At 48.0% G+C, this 23,586-nt stretch overlaps 2 protein-coding genes across 2 annotated transcripts; both read right to left on the minus strand.

Annotated features, from left to right (window-relative positions):
- Nucleotides 1-54: 54 nt before the first annotated feature.
- On the minus strand, nt 55-3,709 carry INHBE (inhibin subunit beta E). The gene is made up of 2 exons (XM_061416696.1): nt 3,083-3,709; nt 55-2,835 (listed from the first exon to the last, which is right to left on the minus strand). Exons 1-2 carry the CDS (start codon nt 3,378-3,380, stop codon nt 2,087-2,089), a joined length of 1,047 nt encoding a protein of 348 aa, XP_061272680.1. The 5' UTR covers nt 3,381-3,709; the 3' UTR covers nt 55-2,086.
- Nucleotides 3,710-5,802: 2,093 nt separating this feature from the next.
- Nucleotides 5,803-18,541, minus strand: INHBC (inhibin subunit beta C). The gene is made up of 2 exons (XM_061416714.1): nt 17,919-18,541; nt 5,803-8,643 (listed from the first exon to the last, which is right to left on the minus strand). Exons 1-2 carry the CDS (start codon nt 18,229-18,231, stop codon nt 7,898-7,900), a joined length of 1,059 nt encoding a protein of 352 aa, XP_061272698.1. The 5' UTR covers nt 18,232-18,541; the 3' UTR covers nt 5,803-7,897.
- Nucleotides 18,542-23,586: the final 5,045 nt, after the last annotated feature.

Consider the following 23,586-nt stretch of genomic DNA (forward strand, 5'->3'; position numbering starts at 1 on the left):
GAAATAGATTGGGGGGCGGAGGGAATGACCAAAAAATTCACCCGGGAAAAAGAATATTGGAAGTAGGGTCGTCGACTTTAGTTGGTGCTAACTGAGCATTCCACAATCCTGTAGTTTTTCTGCCGGCCTCACCCTTTGGATGGAACATGAGGGGGTTGGGACAGAGTTGGAATGGAAACAAGATTGGGACAGAGTTGGGTTGGGACCCCTGGGCGGAAGGTAAGGGGTCCAGGCAGTATAAAAGGGAGGAGTAACGGCTGCGGCACTGGGTGTAGGGCAGGGTTTGTGTTCACAAAATTACTAAGGAACTCTGAGACGGAAGCTCTGTTCCCCGAGAACTCCTGCTTTTCTTCACCTCGAAGTTCTGGAGGCTGGGGCCACCTCTGCACCTCTACGCTGCCTGCACTCTTGCTGCTCAGCAAAGCTGCCTGCTCCCTCTGCTGGTCCTTCGAGCACATGACACCTTCTCCGAGTCTGGAGGCAGAAGAGAATGGGGAAAGCTTAGATCCCCCAACCAAAGCCCACCTGGGAGCCCACGGAGGGGTTATATAAGCCCAAAGAAACGGAGGGGTACCCTGGCAGAGGCTCCTACTGCAGAGTGGTGGTGTCTGACAGGGGATTGCCCTTTCTTTAGGACTTGTGTTGCCATGGTTACTGGATGCAGGGGAAGGGGCAGCTATTTTAGTCTCTCTGACTTTTCTTTAGGAGAAAGGGGAGAAGACATGGGTTGGGGGAAGGAGCCTCTTCCATCAGCCCTCAGATAGTCCTCCCACATCTTAGTTCTGCTTCCAGGAACCACCCCTCCTTGGGTCTGGAGGGTCAATTAGTTAACTCTTCAGTCTGAGGGTCAAGGGGAAAGGTGAAACTAGGGAGAGGTCTGAGGCCTGACAAATATATGTAGTAACTGTGGGAGGACAGATAAGGAGCCCTATTTTAACCTCCCTCCCCCACATGACTTTGACCCAGACACCAGTTAAACCCAAAGGGTCAGGCAAGATCAATGATGATTGGAGGAGGGACCATGCAATGTTCCTTCCAGTGGAGTTCTTTCAGAGTACACTGCTTTCTCCTCTCCATCCAAGACTCTAGATCAGCGGTTCTCAGTTTGCTTTCAATATCCCTTTACACTCTTAAAAATTATTGAGATTTTGTTTATGTTTGTATCAACTTACCATGCTAGACATTAAAACTGAAAAAAAAAAGTTGTAACCCAAGAATACACAAGCACACATCCCATTAACAAAGATGTCAGAAAGATGATGTAATCACATGTCCTATAGCTTCTGGAAAACTCCACTCTAGACTACTGAGATGTTGAAAATGAAAAGGCAAGTACCATCTTAGTTTTATTGTGAAAATAGTTTTGACCATGTGAAGGGGTCTCAGGGACTTCCTGGGAGTTCCCAGGCCACACTCTGAGAACTGTTGTTTTGGACCACCATCCCAGCCCTTCATGATTCACACTTGACATTTTTTTCTTCATTTTTATTAGGAAAGTATAAACTTTGCCTCCCCAGTGGGTCCTGCCCCAGAGAAAAACCAGAAAACTTTTCAGGCTTAGCACCGCTCTCTCTGAACTCCCATTTCTGGGGCTTTCCTAAACACCTCCCCTTAGCCCCTCGCGCAGGTCCCTGTTGAGCCTCCCTTCTAGCACTTCCACAGCCCTTACCCTTGGCCAGACTGTCTCCCCCATCCCAAGGTTGCTGGACTCTTGATTGGTCCTTCCTTCCCTTACTTGAGGACTTTCTCTTCTCTGGAGAGACTAAGTGATTTTTCTCGGCCCTCTCCTTCCCACACTCCCTCCCATCTTCTTGGACAGTTTAAGGTAGGAACTCACGCTTTCTGGATAGACTTCTTTACAGGACACACTTTCCCCATCTCCCCCACATATCAACCAGCATGAAATGGGCCAGAGACTGGACACAAAAGTGACCATTTGGGTCTCAGAGGGGTCAATCCAGTCATATTGCCAGATGACCCATGGGGTGGAGGTGTGGGTCAGGAACCTGATGCCTCCAGCCACGGAGGCCCTCTGTCTGGGGACCCCTAGGTTGATCTCTTCACTCCAGACCCCCAGGTCCTCTTGCTAGCTGCAGCCACAGGCCTCTACCACCATATCCGGCACATCTGTCTTGACCACGTTGCCATCACGGTCAAGGTAGAGGAGAGAGAGAGGCCTTCGGGCAGTAGGGACACAGCAAGAAGTACCCAAGGGCCAAGGGTTGTTGGCCTTGAGGAGACTGAAGACAGCGGAATGGAAGGAGGCGGCAATGCCAGGGCTGCCAGCCAGGTGGGGGGGACACTGGCCACTGCAGTAATTCAGCCGGTACCCCTCGGGTTGCAGGATCCAATCCCGCCATCCCAGCTCCTGGAAGTCTACATAATGGTCTCGCCGACAGCATAAGGGGGTCGCGGGCTCACAGCTGGGGGTCCTCCTCCTGGCCCGGCCTGCTCCAGGCAATTTGGGCCGGGTCTTAAGTTCCAGGAAGGGCCGCTGCTCTCCTGCTGTGTCCAGGAGCTGTGGGGTGACAGTGCGGTTGCCTTCTAGGGGACTGCAGTCCAGTCGGAGTTTCAAGACACCAGACTCCTCACGCTTCAAGCCGCTAGAGGGCAGAGTTAGGGCGTGCCAGCCCGGGGTTGTCAACTGGTGCTCAGCCAGAAAGACGCGGGACCCTCGGCCTCTCCTCCTGCCCCCCCATCGGAAAATCCTCAAGGAAAGAGGGCCGGGAAGGGTGGGGAGCACTTGCAGCCAGAGGCGAGCATGATACAGGTGGTGGGACCGAGGAGTGGACAGGTGGAAGGTGAGTGTGGAGCTGCAGGTGGCGGTGGAGGAGTCTGCCAGAAAGATGAAGGGATTGGAGAATGTGAGCGGAGATGATGCTGTCCCCTGAGACTCCCAAGAGCCCTGCCCTCTGCTCTCGCCAGCTCCCACCTTCGGAAGAAGCAGGGACTTAGAGGCTAGTCCGGCTCCAATTCCTCCTCTTCCTTCCAGACCCGGCTCCCTCTGCTCCTGCTATCATTGTCAAGCTCCCTTTCTGCCTCCCTGCCCTGTCAGCTCTCTGCCTGTCTCTCCCTCACCCACCTGTGAGGACAGCAAAGCTGATGACCTGCTCCCCATTCGCTGGAACCACTCTTCCCCGCTGCAGTCTCCGGAGGGCTCTGGTGAGCACCGCCTTGGGTGGAGGATGAGTCAGCCGGGGACGACTGGTCAGCTGTAGTCCCTCAAGGATTTGCTGCTTGGCCAGCTTGAGGACCAGAGCTCGCTCTGCTTGGGGTGCCAGTGTGGGGCCCCCACAGGAGGGACACGCAGACCCTGCCACCTGTGCCCACACCAGTGCCCACAGCAGCACCAGCTGGAGCTGGACCTTGAGGAGTCCCATGGTCCTGGTGAATGGCCCAGGGTCAGGTCTGGGGCCTCGGAGGGCCGTTGCTCCTCCTGTTGAGTCTGGCTGCGTGGAGGCCAATGAGGAGGGCACGGCGGCTGCAGCCACCAGTGCCACACCTACCCTTGGCCAAGGGTAGAGCCACCTATCTTCTGTTGCCTGGAACTCAGGAAGGCGGACAGTGGATGGTCCAATGGGTAGCGATGTTCAGTGCAGTCTGCCAGTTTGACCCTCACAGCTCATGTCTGGCTACCGACCGGGGCCTCTCTGGAGCCAGCAGCCTAGGGTTCCCTCACCTAGTGGTCAGCAGGCAGACCTACCCTCTGAGCCCCAGGATTGGCCAGCTGTGCTGCCCATCAGGCCCCTGCCGTGGGTGGAGGTTGCCCCCTGGAGCTCAGGTTTCACCATCTGGCCCTGGTCACGGAGCTTGAGGTAGGGGTGGGGGGGTGGGGGGCGATGTGGACACGTATGATGCAAGAAGGAGGAGGATTTCACAGGCTCAATCCCCAAGGTCTGGGGCTCGGGGGAGGGAGCTCCATGTGAGCAAGGTGGGAAGGTCACTTCCCCCCATACCTCCAGTCTGTCTAGCTCCTGGCCTCCACTGTTGCAGCAGTTTCCATGAGGCAGCTGGGAGTCCCAGTGGTTATTTTTCTGGGCTAGAAGGAGAGCTTGGTTCTTTTTATTTCTAGCAATGGGGCTGGGACAGGGGTGAGAGGCCGGGGGGCTGGCGGTAGGAATGGAGTCCTCTTGCCCAGGCCAAGGTGGCAGTGTCATGGGGCACAGAAGTTACCTCCTGACCTTGCCTGTGCTGGCTGCCCAGAGTCCAGTTGGACCGGAGCACAACGTGGACGAGGGCTGGAGCCTGGGCGGGGGATGGCATGTCACTGTGATGTCTGGGGAAACCTGGAGAGGTGGGGGAGGTGGTGATGCAATATTACATCAGGGCAGAGTCCATCAAGGATGGCAGAAGGGCATGAGACTTGGAAGGGCCTGTCCCAGACACTGGTTCTCTTTCAGGGGACTCCAAGAGCTGCCTAGATTTGGGGTATCCTAGGAGTGGTGCCAGCCTCAGTTAATGGTGGTGGGACATGGAAGATTTATGGGCTTTTAAGAACAAAACATGGCCAGTATAGCAACCTGAGTCCCAACCCCAGCCTTCCTTATCACACTCCTCACTGCCTTTAAATGGGAGAACCAAGGCCTCATGTCATCAGCCTTTCTCCTTATGCCCCAGTTTCTTCAAGAAGCTGGGAGGAAGTGAGTGCATTTTGGGAAATGGGCCCCTATTCCAGTTTGTTAATCTCCCGGCTATTCAGCCATTGGGGGCTCTCAAGATAGCCTGCTAGATTCTGGCACTAGGGGAAGAGAGGTGGCACTTTGGGGGCCGGGACTCAGTACCACCAGTGTCCACCATGTGGCAGTGCTGAGCCGCTGGACAGCAGAGGGCTTAGTGCTGACCAGCTTCCCAGGGAAGGGGCTGCTCTGGGATGTGGAGAAATTCAGAGGGCTTGCTTCCCCACCTCTCCCTCTGGGGACCCTGCCTCTGTGCCAGAAGAATGAGAAGCTGGTGCCTCAGCTCTCTCCGCTTGCCGCTGCCGGAAAGCTGAGGCTGTTATCAGGACCACATCAGTGTTACCTTTAGTTCAGTTTTGGACCTCATCACTGACATGTGGCAATGGAGGGCAGTGAAGGGTGCCACGCTACAGCACCTGTGGTGGGGAGGGGGCCAATGAGACTTTTAGACCCTCTCTCCACCCTGCCTTTCTCCCTAGATCTTGAGTCATATTCAAATCCCTCTGTCCAGGGCTCTCCCCAGCTGCCAGCACCCTCTCTGTTGGTCAAACTTGTGAGTGACAGCTCTCTCTACCCCCTGGGGTCTGGACCCTAGAACTGCAAAGCCGAGGTTTCTGCCTATGGCGCTGTCTCCGAGGGCTAACCTGTGGGTGAGCCTGAGTCAAGGGAGCATCCAGAAGTGACTGCAGGAATCACCAACCCCATTCCTCCCCTGCCCTCTCTGTCAGGTGCCCCCAATTTCCAGCTCTTCTTACCCTCTTGCTGCTGTGCATGGCCTGCCCCTACCTCCCCAGTGACACTTACGTCAGAACCCAGCTATAAATATGCTCTTAGCATCTTAGTCACTTTTCCCAAGAAGTGCTCCCAGGTTATAAATACCCCAGCCATCTGCCTCACAGGCCCGCCCTACCACCAACCTGGCTGGGGGCTGGGGGGTAGCGACAGGCTTGAGAGTGGGTGAGGAAGTAGAAGGAGCCTAAGTGAGTATCTTGCCCTACAGAGAAAAGCCTGAGAAGCCTAGTGTCAGGGGCCAGGGAGTGCTGGAGGAAAAGGTTGGGAAGAGGACAATTCCACTGTTTCTTTTTTGTCAAAAGCAGAGCCAAAAAAGAGAAGGAATAATACTGACTCCTGTTACATTTAGTTTATTTTAAAATTTGCTATTTTGTTCATCTTGGATATTTTTGCATTGATTTTTTAAAATATTGCATTAAAATATTATTTATCTTGACTGATGGAATTTTTGACATCCCCTTAAAATTCTGTCTCCAAGGCAAGTACCTCACTTCACCTCACCTTAGTCTTGACCTTGGGGACTGAAGCTATAGTTGGAAGGAGGGCGGTTAGATTTGGGAGGAGGTGGATTTGGGGTGGGAGACAGTGGTGGAAGAGGGCGGCCTAGCACCAGAAGTCTTCCTTAGATTCTCTCCTTAGGTGAAGATCTCATAAAGTCAAAGGACAGAGAACTTCTGAGCAAGTAAGCATTTGCTCACGAAGCCTGCAGCTCAGATTTGCCTTTCTCCAGGAGGTCTTTCAGGCTCTATCCTTTAGGGTGCCGTTTCCAGGGACCTCAGACCTGGATAGGAGGGGGTTATATGCTGAACAAACACAGACAGCACGTTTCCCAAAGGACACATGGGTTTTGCGCAATCTTGGCCTTGGGTTGCAGACAATATCGACCCCATGGTTCAGGGCTGTCCAGCTAACGGGGGCGGGGTGGCAATAGTGGGGGAAGAGGGCAAAGGTCTGGAGAGGACCCAATCTCAGAGCAAATGCCTCCCTCTTCTCTCCCCAGACTTTCCTTTCCTTCTCCCCATCCTGCTCAAGTGGCCCTTGGCCAGTTCCATCTCCCAAACAGGACTCCTGGCTGGAGCCCTGAGGATCAGTGAAGGAAGGCTGCCTTGTCTCTGCTTCCCACCATGTGTGTGCTCACAGGTTGTCACCTACTTGCTGGTTGAACAGTGATCTGTCTCATCTCTCAGACCAAGGACAGAAGGAGGAGAGGAGCAAGTAAAGCCCAGGTCTTTATTAGCTGGAAGACCAGTGAGGATGGTTCTAGGAAGTAGGATGGGGCCTAAGAAAGGAGGCAGCCTGGAGAAGGAGGAGTCATGATGTGTGGGACAGACATAAAGTTCAGCCCTAAGGAGACTGTGAGGAGAGAAAAGTGGGCAGGGCAGGCAGGCTCTGTGTCATCGGGGGTACCAATCAGGGTCCTGGCAGGAAATAAAAGACCCACTCAGCTGTCTATGTTTGTATCACTAAGAAGACTCAACGAAGGACCTCTTTTCAGAGGTATGCGCAGAGTTAAGGGAACTGAGGAGGGATGTTGAAGCACCCAGGAACTAGCAAAAGGCAGATCAAAGGCTAAGAGGAGACAGGCCAGCGTGTTTCTTACTCCTCTCCTTCTGCCTAGGTTCCAGGGTTCTGTGGGACTGTCGCTATGTTCATATCCCTACAACTCCTGTCCAGCTCCCCACCCCCTCCACAGCTCCAGCTCTGCCCAAGTTCTGGTATCCCTGCTTCCACACTCTTGGCTTGTAAGAGCTTTCCATTCTTGCTAGTTTGCTAGGCCAGTCAAGCTCAGCAGGAAGCCAGAGGCCAAAGGAACTCAGGTGAGTCTGCCCCCAAGGGTACAGAGCCAGATGGATAAGGACAAAGAATGAATGAAGGCATGCCAAGAGAGGCTTTAGCAACCCACTGGGCAAGTCAGAGGGAAAAGGGCTCAAGACATAGAGAGGATGTAATGTTTGGTGGATCTAAGGGAGGGACTCTCTGGAGATCCAGAAAAGCAGGGAACGGAGCTGGCCAACTCATCCTGCAGCGGGGGACGTGCAGTAGAAAGGGCAGGGAGGCACCATGGATTGCAGCTGGGCTGTGGGTATCTCTCTGGGACTCAGATGGCACTGCTCATGGCTGGAGATGGATTAGAGTCCCTGGGGTGGCAGTTGAGCTCATGGGGCTTGCTGAATGGACTCTGCCCCAGGAAAGGGGCTAGTCATTATGAAGATGGTACCATGGCTGTCCTTAGATCACATCTTAGGAGATGTGATGAAGGTCTCCTCACATCAAAGTGGGGATAATTTCCCCAAGTTGCTCAGGAAGAGGGTGTCCATCTTTTGAACAGAGGCAGTAAGAGGGCCACACCCTACTATCAAGGAAGAGCACCTCCGTCAGGGCGTGTTTGCCTGTCCCCCCTCCCCCCAGCGGCCTGTGCCACACACAGACTAACTGCACCCACAGGCCTCTACCACCATGTCAGGTATGTCAGTCTTGACAATGTTGCTGTCCCTGTCATAGTAGAGCAGAGAGAGGGGGCGCCGGACAGTGGGCACACAGCATGAACTCCCTCTGGTGGTGCCTGCAGCTGTGTTGACCTTGAGAAGATTGAGCACCGAGGTGTAAAAGGAGGCAGCGATGCCTGGCATGCCTGCCACATGCAGGGGGCACTGCCCTGTGCAGAAGTTCATCGCATAGCCCTCAGGCTGGATGATCCAGTCGTGCCATCCGATCTCCCGGAAGTCCACGAAGAACTCTTGTCGACAGCACATCTTGGACCTGCCCTGGCAGTCGATGCCTCGACGATGAACCCGGTGCTGGCCCCCGACTCTCACCCGAGCTGTCACGAAAGGCCTATGTGCAGCCCCAGCCAGGACGACTGGGCTCCAGTCCACCTGTCCTTCAGGGGCCAGCTCCAGGGCCAGGTGCCCCTGGCTATAGGCAGTCTGAGCTTCAGGCCCCAGGAGAAGCTGGTGCCAGCCAGTGTCGTCTACCTGCAGCAGGTGCTGAGTGGCCGAGGTGAGGTTGGTGTCATGTGGGCTGAGCTCAAGGACCCTCACCTTCAGAGGGCAGGTGGTATTGGGAGGGAGCTGCACAAAGAACATGAGGCTGGCCTGCTGGACCTCCAAGCCTCCAGCCGAGCTGTCAGAGGAGAAATGGAAATCCAGACGAGTCTGAGTAGTGTTGCAGAGGCCTGTGGACACGAGAAGCTCCAGTCATTGTGGCCTTCTGAGTGTCATTCTACCTGCTACCTCGCTGTGCGTTCCTTCTCAACCACAGTCCTGGCACTGTTAAGGACCCTTTCCTTCTTAAAAATCTCTTCTCACAACTCTCTTAGGATTCTTCCTTAATTTTCTTTACTGGCTTTTCTTTCTCTGACCATCCCTCCAGTGCAAGAGTTCTTTGGTCTGTCTTTGACCTTCACTTCCTCTTTTTTTTTTTACCCTTATTTCCCCAACCAGGGATCGAGCTTGCCCACCCCCCTGCAGTGGAAGCTCGGAGTCTTAACCACTGGACCCCCAGGGAAGCCCCATTTCCTCTTACTCTACACTGAGGGGAGCCCTGACCCACAGCTGTGGGCAGCCAACGCAAATCTTATGCTGGTGATTCCTGAATCTGTCAGTCCAGTCCAGACCATTTTGCACCTTGGGAATCACCAAGCTTCAGGCCTAAACTTCTAACTGCTTAATTTTGCCACATTCTGTGGAAATGTAGAAATCATTATTTTCCTCCCTATATACCTCTCTCTCTGTTCTTAGAATTGGTCGCACCATTATTTTGCTTATCATCTTTAGAAACCCTAAGATCACCTCCTTTATTCTCCACATCCAGTTCCTCACCAGAGTGGTTCTAATGACTGGCATAGGGACTTACCTGGCTGTCCAGTGGTTAAGACTTCTAGTGCGAGGGGCCTGGGTTCAATTCCTGGTCAAGGAACTAGGATCCCACTTGCTGTGGAGCTTGACCGAAAAAAAATGGCTCTGCATTTCTTCCTGTGCCTATCACTGTTGCCCGATTCCCCCTCTTCGTCTCTCACCTGACCTACTGAAACACATGAATTGGATTTCTGCTCCCTCTACTCCTGCTCTTGTCAGGATCACTAACACCTCCCATGTTGCCATATCCACATGGTTTCATCTCTATATTTGCCTTACCTGAACTTCAAGCAGGTGTTTGACACAGTGGACCATTCCTTCCTTCTGGAAATATTTCCTTCTCTTGGCTTTCATGACTCTGGCTACTCTATCTTGGTTTCTTTGGCTGACAGCTCCTCTTCCTCTGCCTGACCTCTAAATGTTGGAGGTCCTCAGCTCCCTTCACTTCTCTATCTGTACTCTCTCCCAGAAAGATCCCATCAATTCCCTTGGCTTTCAATTTCATCTATATGCTGATAACTCCCCAGATACCTATGTCTGTGGCCCTGACCTCTCCCTGAGCTTCAGGCTTGTATATCCAGCTGCAGATCTGATATTCCACTAGGATATCCAATGCTATCTCAAACTTTTCAAGTTCAGAGAAGAACTCTAGGTTTATCCTCCCTGATCCCCAACTCAAACCTGTTCTTTCTTCAATCTTCCCTTTCCCTATAAAGGAAAAATAGGGACTTAAACCAAAGTCTTGCTTGCCCTCATTCCCTTCTTTGAAATTATCTGCAGACCTGTCAACTATATCTCCAGTTCATAATGTAATTTCACTTAACCCCACCTCCTCTACCATACATTAGTTCAACCCACAATCATCTTTTTCTTGAACTATGGCAATAGCTTGCCAAGTGATTGGTTCACTCTTGCCCACAAAACCATTCTTCACACATTAGTCAGAGTAATATTTTTTTTTTCTTGGCTGTGTTATGTGGCATGTGGGATCTCAGTTCCCTAACCAGGGATCAAACTCACACCTACTGCAGTTGAAGCATGGAGTCTTAACCACTGGACCACCAGGGAAGTCACAGAGTAATTTTTTTATAGCATAAATCTGATCAGCTTAATCATCTCAACTTAAAACCCTTCAAAGGCTTCCCTTTGCTATTTGAATAAAATCTAAACCCCTTAACAGGGACTTCCCTGGTGGTCCTGTGGTTAAGAATCCACCTTCCAATGCAAAGGACATGAGTTCAATCCCTGATCCTTGGGGAACTAAGGTCCCACATGCTGTGGTGCAGCTAAGCCCTAGTGCCACAACTAGAGAAGCCTAGTCACCACAAGGAAGAGCCTGCGCACTGCAATGAAGACTCAGAACAGCCAAAATTAGAATACATAAACCCCTTAACATTCTTGCCTAGAGAAATCCATGGACAGAGGAGCCTGGCGAGCTATAGTCCATGGACATTCAGAGTCAGACACAACTGAAGCAACTTAGAACACACACACAGCATAGAAAACTTGAATGATTAGGCATTCTGCCACTTAATGACTATATTCTACCTATACTGGTTTTTTTTCTGTTCCTTGAACGCTTACGAAGCATGGACCCACCTCATGGCCTTTGCACTTGCTATTTCCCCTGCCTGGAATGTCTTTCCCAGAATGTTGAATGACTGGCTCCTTCTTGCCATTCAGTTCAAATTTGCTTCTTTAGAGGGGCTTCCCTGACTGACCTAGCTAAAACAGCCTTCAACTTTACCCTCATCTCTTTAATACACTATCCTGTTTAACCGGTCTTTATGGCCACTGTCGCTGTCTGTAATCATCTTGGCTTTTTTGTTCGTTTGTTGACTATATGCTTCTCCTTCCCTCTTCTTCCCCCATCCCCACTCCCAGCCAGGATGTAAACTCCACAAAGGTACAGATTGTGTCTATGTGGCCCACCACTGTATAATAGGCATTCAATAAACACTTTTTGAGTGGATGGCTTTTCATTCTTTTTTTTTTTTAATTAATTTTTTTTAATGGACCAGTTTTAAAGTCTGTTTTGAATTTGTTACAACATAGCTTCTGTTTTATCCTTTGGTTTTCCGGCCGCGAGGCATGTAGGATCTTAATTCTCTGACCAGGGATTGAATCCCCACCACCTGTGTTGAAAGGTGAAGTCTTAACCACCGGACTGCCAGGGAAGTCAGGTCTTTATTCTTATTTTATGCAGACATCAGAATTATTTTCCAAAAGGCTAGATCATAAAATTCATAGTTAAAAAAACTTACTGATGAATACACCTGTTTTAGGAGGCAATTAAATGCCATTATGCTTTGGCCTTAGTGACTCTTTTTTATTTAAGTAAAGAATGCTTTATTGTGGGAATGTCACTGATACGCTCATGGGCATAAAAGAGCAGAAACTAAAATTCAGCTAGACTTGGCGTGAATTGTAAAGCCTGGAATATGGTTGTTCTAGACAGCTCTGAAAGTCTACAAGATCTCAGTCATCTCAGTCTTCCTACGTAAGTCTACTCCCTTCTTCTCTTTCTGTGGATCTACCTCTTTTGCCTCCCTGTGAACTTCCTCAGGTCCCTAAATGGTGGCCCCAGCTCCTGAGTCTACAGAACTTTTAACTTAGTTAAAAGTTCTTCCTAGCTAAGTGACCTGATTCTTCAGTGTTCCAATTCCAAAATCCTTAAAGAAGAGTCTGATTGGCCCAGCTAATGTTTTCTTATTAGGTCACTAAGCGCTCTTACCTTTTAGAACCTCGCAAGTCACCCCAATTATGGCAGGCAGACACAGAACCAGCAGGGGCTGTGGTAGACTTTCACATTGTTGACTATCAGTGAACAATACCTCCCAATATTCACAGTTTTGTGCAATCCCTTCCCATATTAATTCTGGGCTTGGCACATGACTTGATTTGGCCAATGAGAGGTAGGCAAGCATGGTGCAAGTAGATGCTTAATAAGCACTTAATAAGTACTTTGAGGCTTCCCCCTCTTGGAAGGAAACCTTTATTTTAAATTGCTTTTTTTCATTTGGCCACATGTGGGACCTTAGTTCCCTGACTGGTTATTGAACCTATGCCCCCTGTACTGGAGGTGTGGAGTCTTAACCACTGGACTGCCAGAGGAGTACAGGAAACCTCTAAATGCTTTAAAGAAACTTGAGCTAGACTACTGAATGATGAGAAGCCATGTGGAGAGAGACTTCGTAAGATCAGAGGCCATCCTAGAGATTTCAGCCCCGTCTGAGAATGCAATTACTTGAATGACCTCAGCGATCCCTCATCAAGTGAAGGAACTGTCCAGAATAAGTCCAGTCAAACTACAAAATCACAGAAAATACTGATTTTTTTTTGCTTTAAGCCTCAATTTTTGAGCTGATCTGCTATATTAATGGATAACTAAAACAGAAATAAGTATCCGAAGTGGTGTACACCATAGAAAAGGCTTAAAATATGCAGTACAGGCTTAGGGTCTGGGTGGCAGACAAGGGATGGAAGGACAGCAGGGAGACTGTTAGTGAAGGCAGGAAGGACAGTGAAGAAATCGCTGTTGGAAGCTAGAGAAAGGGGAACCTGTGTTATGTATTGGCTATCGTCTCTGGTAACTTGGAAGCTAGAAATGGTATCTAACAAAGTTGTGAATTTAGCTAAAGATATTTCCAGCAGAATGTTGAAAGTTTGGCTTATTTTAGCTGCCTATGATAAGGCATCTCAAGAGTGAGATGAACTAAAAAAGGAACTGTTCAGTGTTCAAGCAGAATTTAGAGAAAAACTTTCCAACAGGACTTGTTAGATTGAACAATAAAATATTTTTTCATTCCTCAACTCTGTCTGGCAAAAGGTTCTCAAACTAAGAAATGGTCTCAGGGCAAAAATCAACCCCAGGACACTGCAGGTAGAACATGGCTTCAGAGTTATGATCAAAACAGTAAAGGATAAGCTCTAAGACCTTTTGTTAGGATCTAACATCTTTGTTAAGATCTTTTTTTTTTTTTTCAATCACACTATTTCCCCAGCCAGGGATGGAACCAGTGCTCCTGCAGTGGAAGCACAGAGTCTTAATCACTGGGCCACCAGGGAAGTTCAAAGATCTAAAATGTAAGATGTTTTTCTATAGATTCTCTCAACTAGACAGAAGGGCTTCTAAGAATCTTATCCCCCAACACCCTGACTTGTAACCTAAAGATGGGCATCTGTCTTGATAGAATGGAGTGCCTTTTGTCTGACTGAGTAGACTATAATTTATTATTTAAAAGGCTCACAGAGTTTTAAAGAGAATTTTAATAGGGAAAGCAGCACCAATTTGGACTAAAAGAGATAGAGATGACTCAGAATGAAAAGAAGTCTTCAGGTCTCCAGGCCCCCAATTTTTGGGGGCAGATGCAGGCTGAGAAAATTACTCTACTGCAAACACAGGCCACTTTTTATTTAAAAGGAAAGACATCTGGGGCTGGCACTAAGTGCTGAGAGAGCAGATCTAGAAGCCTAGGAGAGCAATGGTGGGCTCTTCTTAAGAGGAGAGGAAAATTGCAGAAAAAGGCCTTAACCAAAGGAATTCCAGACTTAGGGTAGAATTTTCATGAACCAGTGACTGCTCTGCATCTTCCTCCCCTGGTTCCCATTTTGAACAGGTGTATCTATTATGATTATCCCATTCCTGTCTCAGCATTGTACGTTAGGTATGTGGGAAGAAGATAACTTGAATTTTTAGGTCAAAGGCAATGTTGTGCTGGTAAATATTTAACAGCTGGATTCCAGAGTTGGGGGAAAAGGCGCTGATTAATAGTGTTAGCCAATTTCTGAGGAATACATTCTCCTATATTGGCCAATTTCAGACTACCACTGATACCAATGAATGCACAGTTGGCAGATGTTCACCATCAGGCCTCAAGAACCAGTCTGAGCCAGTGTCAGGACACCACTGGAGGGTCTTCCCCTGGTTTCTCCAGGGCCCCAAGCTCTTTCTCTTTGTATCTCCAGCAAGAACAATTCTCAGATCTTCTCTTTCACACAATGGTGGAGATGATATCTTAAGCTGGGAATGAAAACTTGAAACTAAAATATTTAAATGTAAAAGATAAGATCCAGGGATCAGTCATTCTCATCTCCAAAGTTCACTTTGGGTCACACCTCCTCCAGCCTGAATGTTGTATTCATTCATTGATTAGCAAATATGGAAAGTATATAGACTTTAAAGTCAGAGAGAACTGTGTTTGAATCCTGCCCTTGGTAAGCTGTATGACCTTGGCCATGTAAATTATCTTCTTCGAGTTTCAGTTTCTGCATTCTTAAGATGGGAATGATAAAATGTTAGTTGCTCTTTGCGACCCCATGGACTGTAGCCTGCCAGGCTCCTCTGTCCATGGAATTCTCCAGGCTAGAATACTGGAATGGGTTGCCATTTCCTTCTCCAGGGGATCCTACTGGCGATCTTCAGGGAATCTACTCCAGGGGATCTCCAGGGGATCTTCCTGACCCAGGGATCGAACCCAGGTCTCTGGAGTTGCAGGCTGATTCTTTACCATCTGAGTGACCAGGGAATGATAAAGTCTACTTTATGCAAGGATTAACTGAGAGGAGGCAGGTACAATAAATACCTGGTAATTGTCATTACTGCCACAGTGTGCCAGGAACTGGCCTAAGCATCAGGGATACAAAGGTGAAAAAAAACCATCCAGAAGGCACAGTGGTAAAGAATCCACCTGCTGATGCAGGGGACATGGATTTGACCCGTGATCTGGGAAGATCCCACATGTGAGGAGCAACTAACCCCATGAGACGCAGTTACTGAGCCCACACTTTGGAGTCCAAGAGCCACAACTACTGAGCTCACGTGCTGTAACCACTGAAGCCCTCATGCCTAGAGCCTGTGCTCTGCGACAAGAGAAGCTGAAGCAATAAGCCTGTGCACAGCAATGAAGACCCAGTGCAACAAAAAATAAAATAAATATTAAAAAAATAAAGTAACAAGGCTTAGTTGCAGATAGGATGGTGACAGCAATAAATAATTGTAAAACCAACCAGGATTGTGGTGTTCAAAGGACTCATGGTTTCATGGCCATTGTCCACTTTGTGTTCATCCACTCCAAACTACCTTCAACTCCAAATGCAGTCCGTTTCTTCAGAGTTTTTCTCGTGTTTTTCCATTTAGGATGTTGTTTACCATTTTTTACCCATTGAAGTCAAACTTCCTGTACAATCTAGCCTATTTCTAAACTTCTAAAAGACTTCCCTGTCCTGTCAGATCCCAGTGACTGACTTCTGGCCATCAAGGGCTTGTGTTCTCATCCAGCATTAATTTCATTCTGCCTTGTGTTCTAGGTAATTTATTTCTAGCAGTAACAATTAAACTCTTCATGGGCAGAAGCTGAGTCTTCTAAGTTCCCTGCCACCTTCTCCCTTCTAAGTGAAAGAAAGTGAAAGTGTTAGTCGCTCAGTCGTGTCCAACTCTTTGCAACCCTGTGTACTGTAGTCTGCCAGGCTCCTCTGTCTGTGGGTTTCTCCAGGCAAGAATACTGGAGTGGGTTGCCATTCCCTTCTTCAGGGGACCTTCCCGACCCAGGGATTGAACCTGGGTCTCCTGCATTGCAGGCAGATTCTTTACTGTTTGAGCCACCAGGGAAGCCCATGCTTTCTAAGTACATTAATTAGTTCACTTAATTCTCTCAACTATCCTCTCATTATCTCTGTTTTGCAACTCAGAAAACTATCAACAACCCATGACATATATTAATAAGTAGCTGAGCCGGAATTTGAGCCCAGTTTATCTGGCTCCAGAGTTTGTGTTCTTAATTATGAGCAGAAACCCTTTTTTGAGCTGGAATAGGGTCTCATTCATCACTGGGGACTCTAGACATGGTCAAGCTGACCTACAGAATGGTTTGGTTGGTTGTCAAGCATCTACTCTGTTTGCAAGAGGCAGAGTGGTATAATGGTCAAGGTCAAGGACTTGAGACTCAGGCTGTCTGGTTCCACCACTTACTGGTCATATGACCTTGAGCTAGCTACTCAACCTCTTTGAGCCTCAGTTTCATCACTTCTAAAATACAGACGATAATAGTATTTGCCTACCTGACTTGTGAGGCTTTCAAGGAGTTAGTATCTGTAAAAGGTTTAGAACACTGTAAACATGGTATGTGTGGGTGTTCATTCGCTTCAGTCACGTCTGACTCTTTGTGACCCTATGGATTGTAGCCTGCCAGATTTCTCTGTCCCTAGGATTCTCCAGGCAAGAATACTGGAGTGGGTTGCCATGCCCTCCTCCAGGGGATCTTCACGACCCAGGGATCGAACTCGAGTCTTGTGTGTCTCCTGCATTGCAGGAGCCATGGGGAAGCCCAAATATTGTATAAGTGTTAGTTATTTCTACTATATACTAGTCTCTGGTGATAATGTAAGGAATAAATGACAGTTCCTGAACTCAAGGGGGTCGAATTCTATGGAAAGACAGACTTCATAGAAAACCTGGAAACAGACAATTCCACAAGGAAGGTCCAGGTTCTGGGTGAGGGTATGGGGGCCACAAGAGAGGGAGCCCCTCGGCCTCAAGTCAGGGTGGGTATTTTCAGGATAGGAGTGCTGGGTCTTGAAGGGAGTAGATGCTGACCAAAGGAAAGGGACCAGGATTGGGAAGGGCCTTCTAAACCTAAGACAAAACTTGCAAGAAGCTCAGAGGCAAGAGAGATCACTTGTTTATGTTCTGTTTCTCAGATCCTGTCTCTGAATTCTATATTTTTTTTTTGGCCCCACCTTGAGGCTCCTGAGATCTTAGTTCCTCAACCAGGAATTGAACCTGGGCTCTCAGCCATGAGGGTACAGAGCCCTAAACCACTGGCATACATGCTCAGTCACGTCCCACTTTTTCTGACCCCATGGACTGCAGCCTGCCCTCCAGGCTCTTCCATCCATGAAATTTTCCAGGCAAGAACACTGGAGTGGGTTGCCATTTCCTACTCCAAAACCACTGGACCACCAACGAATTCCCCTGTCTCTGAATTCTTGATATTCTCTCCAGCTGCCCACTAAATTCTCTACCCAACTGCTGTTCTTTATCTATCCTTTAAATATCTTTCTGAGCCCCATTTTGACCCTGTTCTGATGTGGGGACCCAAGGTAATCAAGGCAAGAGGACAGGAGTCAGTGGAGCGAAATTGTAATCGGAGTGTTTCTCTTTTCTACCTTTTACTCAAATGAGGTATCTGGGGAGGACAGGGTACAGAGAAGCTGGATCCTGGGGCCAGAGGAGGGACAGACTCTCCAGTTCCCAGACCCTGAGTCCAGGCTCAGGTAGTGGTTGGGCTTACATCACAGCCTGTGGAAGTGTGTGGGGCCTGCAGAGAGAGGAACCAGGGGAGATAGGGGTAGGCAGTCTTAAAGAGAAGTGAAAGGTACCCACTTCTCATGTGCCCATTGATCAAGTCTAAACTTATAAGGGAGCGCTTGGGTGGGTGGGGGTTTGGAGCCTGTGATTAGGAGACTATAGACTGTGAGAGGCCAGAGTTGGGATGGTTTTGGGGAGAAAGTCAGAGGTTAGATATCGGGGAGGAAGCTTTTCGTTTCCTGAGGAGATCAAGTTTAGGGGAAGATCTATAGGCCAAGAACCCACCTGTCTCGGCAAAGCTGATGATCTCATACTCCTGTCCCTCATCGGCTTCCGGAAGCGCCCCCTGTGGGGGCCCGTGGAGTCGATGCAGGGCAGCCCGCAGAGCAACTCCGGACACAGGCCGGCCCAGGGTGGGGCGCTGGCTGAGGTGCAGCTTGTCCAAGATGCTCCTCTTGGCCAGGTTAAGCAGCAGCTCCCGGTGGCTCTCCACGTCCAAGGCAGGCTCCCCGCATGCTAGACACTGTCTGTCAGCCCTGGGAGTGGCCACCATGGCTGCAGCCAGGACCAGGAAGGCCAGGAACAAGGAGCAGATCATCACCAAGGGGCTTTCTTGAGCTATGCACCTGAGACAGAGCTGCAAGCCCGTGGTTCAGGGTCTCAACAGCTGTGGTCTCGGCTCCTTCCCTGCTGGCTGCCAGGGGCCCCGGAAGGAGAGTGTGTCCAGCTGGCATGACTCCTGGTTGTAGGGGGTAGAGTAGTCAAACATCCAACTTGAGAGATGAAGCAGTTACAGGTAGAATCTGGCAGAAGCCACATAGTCAACGAAAGTACAGAGTGGGGGATGTGAGGCGAGGTTGGTTGGGTTGTCCCTTGGCCAACTTTGGGAGAGAGTGGGTTACCCATGTGAGCTGCCAGGCCTGGGGACAAAGGTCAGAGATGAAATTCCTCTTCAGATTGATAGCTTTGCTCGGAAGCCTGGCAGTAGGGGGTGGGAGTGGGGTGTGGAGATCAGAGGTTTAAAGATAGAATGTTAAAACATGACTTTCAAACGTGAGGGGGTCATTGGCAGGACACTGTAGGTCATTGTCATGTAGGTTGTTGAGAGTTCATTTTCCCCTGCCTGGTCCTTCTCAAAGCCCTATCGCCCTTTCCTCCCTCCCAGAGGCTCACAGTCCAGACTCCTTTGTAGCCCTGGGTTGGGTTTTGCCCTGTGGGGCTCAAAATCACATCCAGTCAGAAGGTTAAAGAAGGGGAAGGGAACTGTTCTAGCCAGGTCTTCTGGATCCTCAGAGGGAGGTCTGAAATGCAGAAGGAGCTTGAGATCTAGATTTCCTCAGACTTGGAGGTTTCTCCTCTTTAAGAAAAATACATTCTGAGATTTCTCAGAATCCCTGGTGTTCTACCCCAAAGGTCCTGAGGAGCAGGTCTCCAAGGACAAGTCTCTGCATCCACAGCTGGGATTTACCTGGTAGGGGTGGGCGGGTGGAATTAGGAATATAGGTTTTTAAGCCAGATGGCCTGGGTTAAAATTCTGTCTCTTCCTTTTATAAGCTGTATGACTGTGGGCAAGCAACTTGACCTCTCTTACTTCAATTTCTTCATCAGAGAAATGGCAAAATGATTATTCATGATTCCAAAATCCAAAAAACCTTGTAATCCATACTACTTTGGAGGTAGTTCATATGGTAGCTAAACCTGACCTGAAGAGAAGTGTGGTTACTCGTGGTCTTTTAAAAACTCATACTGGAGACTATTTATACATTTTTACTCCAGAAATATTATTTGATTATGGGTGATATATATGTACCATTTTACTTTTCTATTTTTATTTTTTGGCCACGTACCCCATGGCTTGTGGGATCTTAGGTCCCGGACTAGGGATTGAACGTGTGTCCTTGGTAGTGCAAGTTCAGTTCAGTTCAGTTCAGTCGCTCAGTCATGTCCTACTCTTTGCAACCTCATGAATTGCAGCACGCCAGGCCTCCCTGTCCATCACCAGCTCCCGGGGTTCACCCAAACCCATGTCCATCACGTCGGTGATGCCATCCAGCCATCTCATGCTCTGTTGTCTCCTTCTCCGGTAGTGCAAGTGCAGAGTCCTAATCACTGGACTGCCAGGGAATTCTGTATTTTACCTTTCTGAAACCTGAAATTTCCTGAACTCTGAAACGTGTCTGGTCCTATGGATTTTGAATATGGAATTACAGATCTTTAATGATTTTCTGAGAGTTTTGAACTTTAAATAATTTTATAAAGTACTTACACTGGCTGGCACAGAATAAGGGCTTAATTAAAGTTTTTTTTTTTTTTTGGCTTAAATTTCTTGGCTTAAAGAAATTTATTCTTGCACAGGTCTGAAAGACAGAAATCCAAAATCTGTATAGTTGTTGTTTAGTCACTAAGCCATTTCTGACTCTTTGTGATCTCATGTAATGTAGCCTGCCAGGCTCCTCTGTCCATGGGATTTCCCAGGCAAAAATACTGGAGCGGGTTGCCATCTCCATCTTCATAAAGTTTTTTTTTGTTGTTGTTGTTGTTGATATTTATTTTATTTATTTGACTGCACCAGGGTGTTTTTGTTTCATTTTTTTGGTCACCTTTTGTGTCATGTGGGATCATAGTTCCCCTACCAGGGATCAAACCCATGCCCCTGCAATGGAAGCACAAAGTCTTAGCCACTGGACCACCAGGGAAGTCTCTTAATTAAAGTTTATTATTATTCTCACTACATACTTTTTTTTAATATGACATTTTAACTTTGCATAGGGTAAAGTTTTTTTTTTTAATTTTATTTATTTTTGGCTGTGCTGCATTGCTGCTTGGGGGCTTTCTCTAGTTGTGGTGTGTGGGCTTCTCTTGTTGCAGTACATGGGCTCTAGAGCACAGGCTTAGAAGTTGTGGCATATGATCTTAGTTGCTCCATAGCATGTGGAATCTTCCCGGACCAGAGATCAAAACTGTGTCATCTGCATTGACAGGCAGATTCTTAACTACTAGGCCACCGGGGAAGTCTGCTTCATAGATTTTTTTTGTGGGCCAGAGTACCTTCACCTCTAGATGTGCTGAAGAAATTCTGCCAATATTTGCCCTCCTGGACTCTGCTTTCTTAGATACCATGCCCCCAGTCACCATCTCTGGTGCAGTCACTTAACAAGTCATCTCTGCTGCCATTATATTTTTAGCACTGCACACAGGACCTATAATACAGGTGGTTAAAGCACTTACTGGATGAATAAATGCTAGTGTACAGGCTGGTTATCAGAAATCACACTTGATTGAATTTTTGTGTCACAGTTTATTAGCTTCTCAACAGGGGCTCATCTTTTCTTCTTCTTCTTTTTTTTTTTTTTTGCCATAAAGTGTATGGGAATTTAGTTTCCCGATCAGGAATGGAATCTTCACCCCCTGCATTGAAGCACACAGTCTGAACCACTGGACTGCTGGGGAAGTCCCTCTTCTTTTTTCATACCTGTGATAGAAGTAGATTTATTATAAAATTTCTAGTATAGGCTTATTACTCTTGCCTGGAAAATCCCATGGACGGAGGAGCCTGGTAGGCTGCAGTCCATGGGGTCGCTAGGAGTCCGACACGACTGAGCGACTTCACTTTCACTTTTCACTTTCATGCATTGGAGAAGGAAATGGCAACCCACTCCAGTGTTCTTGCCTGGAGAATCCCAGGGACAGGGGAGCCTGGTGGGCTGCCGTTTATGGGGTCGCACAGTCAGACACGACTGAAGTGACTTAGCAGCAGCAGCAGCAGCATTGTGGGGAGAAGCCAATGGCAACCCACTCCAGTACTCTTGCCTGGGAAAATCCCATGGACGGAGGAGTCTGGTAGGCTGCAATCCATGGGGTCGTGAAGAGTCAGACACGACTGAGCGACTTCACTTTTCACTTTCATGCATTGGAGAAGGAAATGGCAACCCACTCCAGTGTTCTTGCCTGGAGAATCCCATCTATGGGGCCGCATAGAGTCGGACAAGACTGAAGCGACTTAGCAGTAGCAGCATAGGCTTATTTATTTATAAAATAAGGGTTTTATTGAATTTTAACAAAAAATTCACATAACGTAAAATTCACCCTTTAAAGTATATAGTTCAGCAGTTTTTAGTACATTCACAGAGTTCTGCAAAAATCACCGTTATTTAATTTGAGAATCATTTCATCATTCCCCAAAGAAACCCTGTACCTATTAGTAGTCATTTTCTAGTAATCTTCCAATCTACAGGAATTGATCTTATATCTAACATTTTAATTTTCCTAATTTCATTCTTGGATATAAGTTTACCTGGAGGTTGGGAGAAATAGTTACATTGCTCTTTGTTTCATGTCTTAATTACATTATGTACTTCCCAGAACCCCTCAGACTCTAAGATGATTTCAACTGCTTCTCTTCTCTCTGACAAATAGTTGGGAAATAAGAGGTTAGCAAAAGCAGGAGAAACAGAGCAGGGTTTCTCTTAGGGGTGGATGCTTCATGTTTCTGCCTTAGCTGTTCTTCAATTACTGTATTTGTCCCTAAAAGATCCTACTGATTCACTCTGCATTATGACACACAGATCCTTTGAAACCTGCCCTTTTCAGTTACATTTCCTGTTTTTAAATTTTATTTTATTATTAAAGTATAATTGCTTTACAATATTGTGTTAGTTTCTGCTGTACAATTAAGTGAATCAGCTATATGTATACATACATCCCCTCCTTCTTGAGTCTTTCCCAACCCACCCCACTACTCTAGGGCATTACAGAGCACTGACCTGAGCTCCCTGTGCTATACAGCAGCTTCCCACTGTTTTATATATGGTAGTGTATATATGTCAATGCTATTTTCCCAGTTCACCCTACCTTCCTCTCTCCCCCACCGTGTCCAATTGCATTTCTAACAGTGCAGATGGTGACTGCAGCCATGAAATTAAAAGACACTTACTCTTTGGAAGGAAAGTTATGACCAACCTAGATAGCATATTCAAAAGCAGAGACATTACTTTGCCAACAAAGGTCCGTCTAGTCAAGGCTATGGTTTTTCCTGTGGTCATGTATGGATGTGAGAGTTGGACTGTGAAGAAGGCTGAGCACCGAAGAATTGATGCTTTTAAACTGTGGTGTTGGAGAAGACTCTTTAGAGTCCCTTGGACTGCAAGGAGATCCAACTAGTCCATTCTGAAGATCAGCCCTGGGATTTCTTTGGAGGGAATGATGCTGAAGCTGAAACTCCAGTACTTTGGCCACCTCATGCGAAGAGTTGACTCATTGGAAAAGACTCTGATGCTGGGAGGGATTGGGGGCAGGAGGAGAAGGGGACGACAGAGGATGAGATGGCTGGATGGCATCACTGACTCGATGGACGTGAGTCTCAGTGAACTCTGGGAGTTTGTGATGGACAGGGAGGCCTGGTGTGCTGCGATTCATGGGGTCGCAAAGAGTTGGACACGACTGAGCAACTGAACTGAAACTGAACTGATGAAGATAAAATGTCTCAGTTCAAAATCTGGGACTTTGTTGCCCCAGGGTTCCTTATCTTTTTTTTTTTTTTTTAACTAGAGTTATTTTTCTCTTTATTTATTTATTTTTGGCTGTGCTAGGTTTTCATTGCTTTTGGGAAGGCTTTCTCTAGTTGTGGGGAGCAGGAGCTACTCTTCGTTGCAGTGCACGGGATTCTCACTGCAGTGGCTTCTCTTGCTGTGGAGCACAGGCTCAGTAGCTGTGATACATGGGCTTAGTTGCTCCGTGGCATGTGGAATTTTCCCGGACCAGGGATTGAACTGGTATCTCCTGCACCGGCAGGCAGATTCTTATCCATTACACCATCAGGGAAGCCCAGGGTTCCTTCTCTTATAAAATGAGTACAAGGGCAATACCTACTGTTTTGAGGATTAAATTGAAATAACAGATGTAGAATGCTACATATCCTATACTCCATGTACATATAGTGTTGTTGTTTAGTTGC

Source organism: Bos javanicus, chromosome 5 (genome assembly GCF_032452875.1).
Source record: "Bos javanicus breed banteng chromosome 5, ARS-OSU_banteng_1.0, whole genome shotgun sequence".
NCBI classification, from domain to species: domain Eukaryota; kingdom Metazoa; phylum Chordata; class Mammalia; order Artiodactyla; family Bovidae; genus Bos; species Bos javanicus.